At 34.5% G+C, this 9,932-nt stretch overlaps 1 protein-coding gene across 1 annotated transcript; it reads right to left on the reverse strand.

The window, feature by feature from the left end:
* Positions 1 to 626: 626 nt before the first annotated feature.
* On the reverse strand, positions 627 to 9,130 carry LOC117927486 (RING-H2 finger protein ATL8-like). The gene is made up of 3 exons (XM_034847000.1): positions 8,563 to 9,130; positions 7,504 to 7,601; positions 627 to 1,419 (listed from the first exon to the last, which is right to left on the reverse strand). Exons 1-3 carry the CDS (start codon positions 8,719 to 8,721, stop codon positions 990 to 992), a joined length of 687 nt encoding a protein of 228 aa, XP_034702891.1. The 5' UTR covers positions 8,722 to 9,130; the 3' UTR covers positions 627 to 989.
* Positions 9,131 to 9,932: the final 802 nt, after the last annotated feature.

Genomic DNA, 9,932 nt, shown 5'->3' on the forward strand with positions numbered 1-9,932 from the left:
TTATCATTTCCCAAACATGTGGCTCCAACACAACATGCTCTGACAGATTTGAAAATCAAGAAGAGAGGGAGTGACGGGACGATATGGTATAAAAAAGAAAAGTTGTTGGGCGGTGGAGTTGCTGCAATGAATTGATGAAGTCCATTCAACTGCCAATGTCTTGAAGGCCCACAGGGCGTCCAGTCAAAATACCTCACATGCAAGACATCCCTCGTCCCTCGTCCCTCACCCTCTCTGCAGTTTTATTTATGGCGAACCAAACAGGTCCACACACAATGACTCGATATAGAAATGGAAACAACTCCTTCAATGGCTGTGAGCATTAATAAATTTTTATTTTTAGTAAAAAGTATCATCTGGGAAATGACTGCGTATTTCATAAGAAAAGCATTTCTAGCAATGCATCCCTTGGTGACGGGGGATAAGAGTATAAATCAAACCATCCCTCAGGGATAACTCTTTTTCACTCTGATTTTTACTCCAACTGTATAAATGCATGTATGCTATTCCTCCATGGCTCAGTCCTTCCCACTTTTTCTTTTTCTTGTACTACTAATCCTTTCCTGGACATGGACAGGAATGAGAAAAGGACTGGTCACCGAGTAGTGGGCACAAAGTCAAAATAATAGTAAGGAATCCGGAGGCGTACATTTGCATATTATTAGATAATAACTCACAATGAATACTCGCTCTGGGATGGACCCGAACGGATGTGGAAATGCTGCATGGGACATGCCTCCATGGAGACTCCAGCAAGCTTTAAGGAATTCAATTTTACAACTGAACTAACAAAAATGCCCACCAATAAGCTACTGTCTAAGGGGAAAACTGGGAATAACTTTTTGCGTATATATACAGTGAGTCACAAAAATAAATTAAAAAAAAAAAAAAGAGCATTCCAAGGAGATGGTTTTAATAAATTTCAATTCCAATTTGATTCTATCAGAAAGCACGATGAATGCAGCCAGGATTCCAAGAAACGAAGGATTTCATGGATTTGATGGGCTTTCTATGTGCTTATTTTCAGAGTCCTTTGCAGGCTGATTACCATCGGTCAAGGGGAGGGTGCTCTCCTGAGCTTCAGCTCCGTCACCTCCTGGCCCAAACTGATCCTCTTGAATGGGGTCCATCCTGTGGTTGTCGTTAGATCTCGATGAAAACCCACGGCCAGTTGACAAACAGTTGTATGAATGTGTGTTGCGGGATTCCATGCCAAAATGTGATCGAACAGCTGAACTGAACATGGGTTGCATCAAGCATTTTCTCTCAGGAAACTCCCACAATGAAATTCGACACACAGGACATGTGGAATGCTGCTGCAGCCATATGTCTATGCATGTAACATGGAAGAAGTGGCCGCAGTAAGGGAGAATACGCAATATATCTTCAGCTTGGTATTCTACTAGGCAAACTGTGCACCTACCATTTATGATATTTTCCAGTTCCATTAGCAGGAAAATCATGAAGCATAAATAATGACAACAATGAATGAACAAAATCCCACATCCAAACCACTGCTACAAGAAGCCGCAAGTGAAAAATACCACTTTACAGGCAGTCATATATAGGTGCAATCCACAAACTACAATGGTATTTGTTTGCATGTATCACAAAATGGTGTATTGACTCAAGAATTTGGTTCCAAAAACATATTAAAAGCTTCAACAATTGTTTCATATATATTGATATAGCCATACCCAGAGGTCCCCTATTTGTGTGTTGCATGCTTGAGAGAGAGAGAGAGAAAGGGAGAAGGGGAGAGGAAAGGGAGAGAGTGATGTAGAATCAACCATAGAATGGTTTTATATAATCAAATAAGATGAGCTAGGATTCCAGTCTTTTAAGATTTAACAAAAGAAACAAAAATAAAATTATAGCAGCAGAAATAAAATAAACAAAAGATAAGAAAAGAAAACATAGAGAAGCAATTTAAAAAAAACCTTAGAAGTCTTAATAAGACCATATAGGAGTCTCACCATTGAAAATTGCAAGGTATGAAAAAATTTAATATCATTAATCATCGATAATTAATCTCATTTTATATTAATTAGCCTTATTTATGGGCTTTAGAAAACTATAAAACTTGAATAAAATTATGAAAAAAGAAATCTAACTTCTATGATAACTTTTTAGTACTCTTATTTATTTTGTAAACCTCTCGAGTCTTCAAAATAAAATGATACTCTTATTTCTTTTCTAAAACTCTCAAGTCTTCAAAAAAATATAATTCAAAAGAAAATAGAAACTTTCCTTTTAGAATAAAAAATGAAGATTTTCTAGTAGTTTCTAACAAGTTTTCAAATAGAAACTTGAGAGAAAAGAAGAATTTTTTAGAAAATAAAAAGTTCAGCAATATAAACTATAGAGAGAGAGAGAGAGAGAGAGAGAGAGAGAGAGAGAGAGAGGGGGGGGGGGGGGGGGTGGGGGGGAGGGGAGGGGGGAAGAAGAGGATATAGAGGAGGAGAGAGCCTCAATTTTAGATTAAACAAACCAAATATAAAACAAAGAGAAACTGATCTTCAAGACAATTCAATGATGAGAATTTTGGACCTCACCTAAGCAAACTTCAAAGCCTGAGAGCATGCTACATACGAGATCCATTTGCCTTCAAGAAATGTTCTAGAAATATTTTTTATTTTTTTGATAAATAAGACTCAATGTATTAGAGTAGAAAAGGAGCATACACAATTGAATGCATGCCTCAATATAATTGAAAAAAGGCTTAGAAAAGTTGAGGGAGTTTGTTTAATTAAAAAGAAAAGTCAAGGAAGTTTCAACACTTAGCATTAGGATATATAGTGAAGATTGATTGATATAACCAAGTCCAAGCATTCACAGATCAGGTTCTTCAAGATTTACTCAGAAAAGGAAAAAGCACTAAAAGGAAAATTCTACTGATTAAGGATCTTTATAGTCATAATTAGTAAATAGTTGGTTATTTAAGTCTCATTTAGAATTTGAGGCAAAGAAGTTTCTATATTTTTAAACCTTCTATTTTCTGAAAGTTTTGCTTTTCTAAAGTTTCTATTTTATTAAAAGGTGTCTTTTCTTTAAAAAAAAAAAAAGATTTCTTTTTTCTTAATAGAACTTTATCCCAATAGGATAAGGCAAGTTTTTAAAAGTGTTTATTTTCTAGAAGCTTCCATTTTCTAAAAAATTATTTTCTAAAAATTTCAATTTTCCCTTTTTTTTTTAAGTGGAAGGTTTATAGTTTTAGGAAAGAATTAGGAGTTCTAATAAGTTAATATATAGATTAGGTTTCTTTTTGTATAGTTTGTTAGGTCTTCTTGGGTTTTCTAATGTCTATAAATAGTCGAATTGTTGAGAACCAAATGATGACAAATATTATCAATTATTTTTTTCATACATTACAATTTCTGATACTGGGACTCTCAAGTTGCATTTGGTTAGCAAAATGGTTTTTAGTTTTCGATTCCTATTTTGTTTTTTGAAAACAATTTTCATTTCTCATTTTTTCCTTTTTGAAAATCCATTTGGTTGAAAGAAACGAACACTGTTTTTATAAAAATGAAACTGTAAAATCATGTTTGGTATTAAATTTTTACTAAGGTGAAAAATAGGGAAAAGAATGAAATTACAGTTAGGTAATTGCACTTTCTTAGCTTTATTTTTTATTTTAAAATATTGTTGTAAAGGTTCTAATATGCTATAATCAACAAAGAAATTGATTTGTTGTGTAGACTCTTTAATCTACTCAAGTAAATTAGTTTCTAATACAAAATATATCCAATCATGATAATAAATAGTTTAATGAATGAAACAAAATACTCAATACAACCTAAAGTAATGATAATACTTCTAAGATAGTATTTGATTTCAAATATAAACAAAATCATCATTGACCATTCCTTTTACGCTTTGGGTAAAAGGTGTTTCAAGTGAGTATAAAGAGAAAGACAAAAAAGTGTAAACCTAGCACAGTTTGCAAAAAACAAAAAAAGAAAGTTGTAATATTCATATTTCTTTTATATTGTGGTCCATGAAATGTGTTAAGTAATCTATTCACCTTTGTGTTTTCAACTCTTTCTGAAAACCTTTTGTACTTTATTCAGAAAATTCTAAAAGCTCCAAATTGGTGTTCATACATTTTCCTTCCACCAAAGATTTCCCTTTTTCTTTTCTCCATTTATTTTCTTCTTTTTTCTGCTTTTTATTTTATCTTTCCTTGCTGCCACAATCTTTAATCAAGTTTCCTCTCCTTGAATTCTAAACGAAGTCCTATCCCATTTTGTTTGGTTGTAGGTAATCACCTCAAGATTGTCCTACATTATTGAGGTAATGTAGGCAATATATGCATGGATGAGGAAACCTCATCCATGTATATCCATGCATCTCCTCCCCTCATGGTCCAATTGTGGTAATGAATAAGACTAAAGAGAGGAATCAGAATGACTTGAAACTTTGAACAGAGAAAGACAAGAACTTTACTAAGAAGAAACTCTAACCCCATGCACCAATCTACATCATCACAAAGTGGCTAATTCTGACCTACCTAGTTACAGAGAACATCAGACTATCTAAATACAGTGTCAAATAGCTTGCTTGCCTGCATTGAAGACAAATATTTCAGCAAACTTATCACATATGCAGCAAAATAGTAAACCATTCCTTTTTCTCTTTAGGATAAAAAAGAACGCATACCAAGAAATCAGGGAAGAAGTCGCGAAACTCATGTACATGCTGGGTAAAACCCAAAACCCAAGAAGTGTACCATAAAAACCTAACAGCTTCTAAACTTTTTCCTTTAAAGAGGTCGCAACCCAAAACACTGTCAACCATATAACCATGGACCAAAATCTCATTCAGAATGGAGAGATCTCATATCTTGGTAAGTGGTAAGAAAACTCAGTCTCAAGCATGCCTTTTCTAACAGAGAAATACCAAGATCTTGGTATTCCTTTTCATCACCTTTTTCTTTCCCCTGACATTGCTGGTCTCAGAAATATTGCCATGAACTCAAAGATCTCAGTACAACAGCATTGTTGGCTTCCAAATGCAGCCTTCTTTAGCGCCTTGTGGCAGCCCTTTTTATCTGCAACTTTCTACAGTCTTGCTGTCTGACACTCTTTTCATATTTACAAAATCCCTTTTAGTTTACTTGTAAGTAAATATTTCTTTCTGCAATTTTGGGTTTTCATCCATGAACTTGTAAACCTTATGATACAAACTTCTATGGCCAAGTTCGGTTTATAGATTATTCATTCTGATAGATATACATATTTACAGGATATTATATATACCTGGGACATGCAAAGAGTTTAATAGCTGATTCTAGTGTCTGGTTCATGGTTCGAATAAGGTTTGAATTTGATAGTTTCCTTCAGTGGTCAAGAGAGTGAAATCTCAGCATTTGATGATTACACTTAAACTAAACATCTAAATAATATGATGACAATGAGAAAGGAGACATTCATCCATGTGGATTTTGATTAGGAAGCTAGTCAAAGTCTTTATCAAGAAGCTGTGGTGATGATAATTAGAGAGAAGAGATGAACTCCTTACTGTCAAATTGAGAGAGTGGTGTAACTTAAAGAATCGGATGACTAAACAAGATGGGCTTCTTGCATAGTTCAGAGGACAGAATGGTTTCAAGAATGAAGTGTACAAAATTGGCTCCTCACACTTTGGTAAAGCAGGTAAATCAATTAGATAATGAAAAGATTCAATAAAGATGGACTCCTTGTGGAAGCAAAACTAATATATTGATATCAGGATTCCAAACAAGACCTTAAGTATATCAAAAAGTTCTGTCACAAATCTCTATGTTTTTGTTTGTGGGATATGAAAATCCCATCTTCCTTATATAATATGTTTTTCATATCCCACAACCAAGGGATATAGATGTGGCAATGATAATTTATCTTGTTCTCTTATCCAAGCTAATAGTGGATCAAAATAAGATTTCCATATCGTATACCATGCTTGTATCTCATCTCATGAACCAAAACATCTTGTGTTTGTGTGTGCGTTATGTTTTTATCATATCTATCAGCAATTCCTGAAGATTTTATTTTTAATTTCATTTTTTGTATTAATTTCTGTCATTTATTCCAAGATGAAACCGGTATTAAAGAATTGTTGATATCTTTCTCAAATGGCCATCACTATCAAGATTTTGTTCCTTGCCTACAAAATGCAGAAGACCAACCAAGGGAGAATGCATTGGACATTGAAAAGCAAGAACAATAAGGTCTAACAATGTAAAGTCACTTTGCAATTCCACGATTTGCTTTCACTGTTTCACTTAATGCCTCTATTTAGAGCAGACCAATTCGCATTTGATCAAATTGTCTACCCTCAAGCATCAATCCTATCCATCAATCCTTATCCACCGATCAAAATAAGAAAGCCACCTTTTTTTTTGTAAACACAAGAGCAGCCTACCACATGCTTTGCTCTAAAGAGAACCCTCCCTTGTGTTCATGAAAAACCTAATAATATGATCTGACCACAAATTTCCGATCCTAATTTCTTTTGCCAAACCAAAATAACATCCATATCCCTAGAAAACCTTGTGGTAAAGCCTTTGGAAGAACATCAATCCCTCCAACTCTTAGTCATGGAAGCTCTGCATAGAAATAATATTCCGATGACAAGCTCTCAAAGAGAGGCCTTAAGATTTTGTCAGTCTCCAAATATGCATTTATCTTACTACTTTCACAAAATTGATAATTTCTTTTGCAAATGTTAAGCCCCAGATACATCATATGACAGTTTCAAGTGGAAACAGATTTTTTATGCTCAAACTCAGGTGGCCCCAAAATCAGCCGTCACAAAGATGAACACAGAAGGAAGTAATCAGGAAAGCCCTGAAGTTTCACAATCCAGCGAACATTACCCAGAAAGGGTTGATCCAAAGGCACTAAAAGGGCATAAGCATTACCCAAAAACTATGCAGATAAAATCTGTAGTCTGAAAAGACTTCTAAAATGGGTTGACTCTCTCTAACTGGTTTAGGGAAATTTTGGATCTTATAATTTTGAGCAACCACACAGAAACTTAACATAAAACATATTGCAGTGACAAAATTGCATTAGGACCAATGAAAAAATTGTACCACTCAATTTCCAATTTTTTTTCCATGTCCCCCTCTCATATTCTTCCCCCTTGGGACAGCAACAAATAATAGAGATAGCAGAGGTTTACACAAAAGAAAACTCCAACTGTCTCCTCAGTTTTGCATCTGATGATCAGTTCCATCAGTTCAAATGATTGACTCCAAATGACTAGTGTGTGTTCCAATGTAAGACCAAACTTCAATGCCACACAGACAGAAAATTTTAATGGGATAACTTCCTATAGAAATCAAATGAATTGATTTTTAATCTTCTCTCTATCATAGGAAGCAGATGTCTTAATGGTTTATATCAAAATATCACTACAAAGGAGGATGTGTAGAATCTCACCCTACATGTCTAGTCCAGACCAGTGACAATGCAAAACAGTTAGCATACTAAGAATAGCACAAGGAAAAGGACTTACTGAGCATCCTCTGCAGGGGAGAAAAACTCATCAGCAAACTTCTTTGTTGGAAAGTTGGCTACAACAGCAGGCTCAAGGCCATGCAAACCTCGCTCCAACTGTACCATAAAAAGTGAACAACAATTGAGTGCTCTAGAGAACATAAATCAAATCTTCTAAAGGTGAGAAGGTGTGCATCAAATTAGAGCATCATATACTCTAAAAAAATTTACATCCAATACCCAAAAATCCATTAAGAAGTAGAAAATTTTCTTCTTACTAAAGCATGTTCCTTCACTTGTTTTTCTTTCTTATTAGGAAAACTACTAGCAAACACAATAATGAGCTGCACCAAACTGGCATGCCAGGTAACTTATGTGTGGTATTTAAAACTGTCTTCCAAGTTATTGCATTTCAAATACATGAGAGCAAACGGACTGGCGAGGCCCATAAAAGTAAACCCCAAACCCAGAAACAATATATCAATACCTACCAGTCCAAACCAGCAAAGAACAGTATAAGGTACTAAAAGGGGTTCAAAAAAGAAAAAAAGAAAAACTATGATCAATTTATCTAGATCAAAGTGATGGTAGTTAGAAGTACAAAACAGAGAGACACAAGAAGGGAATATCAGAAGATCAAAGGAATAAATAAATAATTTATGATATTCCTATTTCAAGAGAAAACCGAGTGTAATTCAAATAGAAAAATCTGAAAGGATATCATAACCATTAAATTTTAGTCAAACAAATGCCAAAACACATTAATAGCAAGAGAAGAAAAGAAGGGATGAGAAGGTAAAAGAGCGCTAGCGGCACAATCGTAACATTATCCTCTGTTTTAATTACAGAGGGGAAAAAATGAAACATTATCCTCTGTTTGGCCGCTAAGAAAACTTCGAAGAAAAAATAATCGAACTTTTGAATCTTACATCTTTCATTAATTAGCTCGGTAGAGATGGTGTACATTATTTGGAAACAAAAGATTCAAAACTATGTTTTCCATTCTGCAGTCCCATGCTTTTTCAGTAAACAAACAGGGAATCACTGAGGACAAAAAGAGATAAGAAAAAATGCTCACAATACTAAGATCAGATCTGGAAGCAACAGGAAACGATCTCCGCGACGCGTTCAACTGGATTCGGGCGCAAACGAGGCGCGTGCAGACGAAAACGATGAACATCGTACTCACCGCGAATCCAATCACTGTCATCACCAAATTAACCCCGCCGGTTATCATATTCGCCCACTGATTTCCCTCAGAATTATGAAACTCCAACCTTGAATTCAAACTCTCACCATCTCCTCCAGATTCCACTTCGAAAAAACCCTAGCAAATGGTCTCCCAACCAGTCCAATCCCTGCTCCACCACCACACCGCAACCTCAATTCTTCACTCCCATTGCTCATCCTCAAACACACACACACTCTCTCTCACACAAAAACCTTCCAACCGCTCATCGCCCCCACCGGCCACCACCACTGTCTTTTTCTTAGAATTCTTTTTCCAAGGAAGACATCAACCACCTCTTCTTTTTCCTCTTCACACTCTTGGCACTCAAATCTTGCTTGCAGCAGTGGCTCCAGAAAAAATATATATATAAAATAAAAATAAATAAAATTACAAATTGGGATAGCCAGGTTTAGAAAAACAATTGGAATCTCCACTCTGATTAATGTGGTGCTCACTGCTGACTCGGTTTACTTTTTTTCCTTTTTTTTTTTTTTTCTGAAATGTAATTTGATGGATCTCGTTTTTCTTTCTTTTAATTATGATCAGATTTGATGTCAGATTCTCCAAACCTCATAAGATTTTATTTCCAAAGTATAATTAATTAAAATATTATTCATTTTTGAACTTTTAAATTTATTTACAGTGTTTAAATAATTTAAATAAGAGAATTAATTTTTAAAAATAATTATAATATTATTTTCCATAAAATCAAGTATTTTATAAAATTTATACAGGTAGATCTTCTTTATTAATATTTGAGTGCGTAGAAACTCAACATGAAAAGTTAGTTGAACCGCTTATCTTCCGATTGTTTCCATAAGACGGTTGGTAGCATCGGATACTATAATAGCGAAAATGCCACTTTTACCCATTCTCAAATTTAATTTGAATTTAAAAATAATTTATTCAAGTTAAATTTAATTTGATCCTTAAAATCCCAGAGAAAATAATATTAGTCAAGTCAAAGCTTTTAGAATATAATAATATATTTTTTAATTTTTTATTAATTTAATTTTTGTTGTGAAAGTGGGTATATAGGTATATTGGGCTCCAACCCCAGGGTTTGGTGGAGTAAAAGTGGATGGTGGAGGGAGAGGGAAGGGATGGTATCTCATCCTCACCCCATAAAGTGGAATTCAAGACACCCATTTGTTGGATACCATTTTTTCACCAACCACCTATACATCATTTTCCAATCCCCTTTTTTATAGTCCACT

This window comes from Vitis riparia, chromosome 13 (genome assembly GCF_004353265.1).
Source record: "Vitis riparia cultivar Riparia Gloire de Montpellier isolate 1030 chromosome 13, EGFV_Vit.rip_1.0, whole genome shotgun sequence".
Lineage (NCBI taxonomy): Eukaryota > Viridiplantae > Streptophyta > Magnoliopsida > Vitales > Vitaceae > Vitis > Vitis riparia.

Excerpts from the sequence above, each read along its gene's own strand:
- LOC117927486 (XM_034847000.1), bottom strand. The coding sequence starts at position 8,721 with ATGATAACCGGCGGGGTTAATTTGGTGATGACAGTGATTGGATTCGCG. Across the intron at positions 7,602-8,562 it reads CCAGATCTGATCTTAGTATT|TTGGAGCGAGGTTTGCATGG; the intron begins GTGAGCATTTTT and ends TTTATGGTACAG. Across the intron at positions 1,420-7,503 it reads TCCCCTGCAGAGGATGCTCA|GTGCACAGTTTGCCTAGTAG; the intron begins GTAAGTCCTTTT and ends CATAAATGGTAG.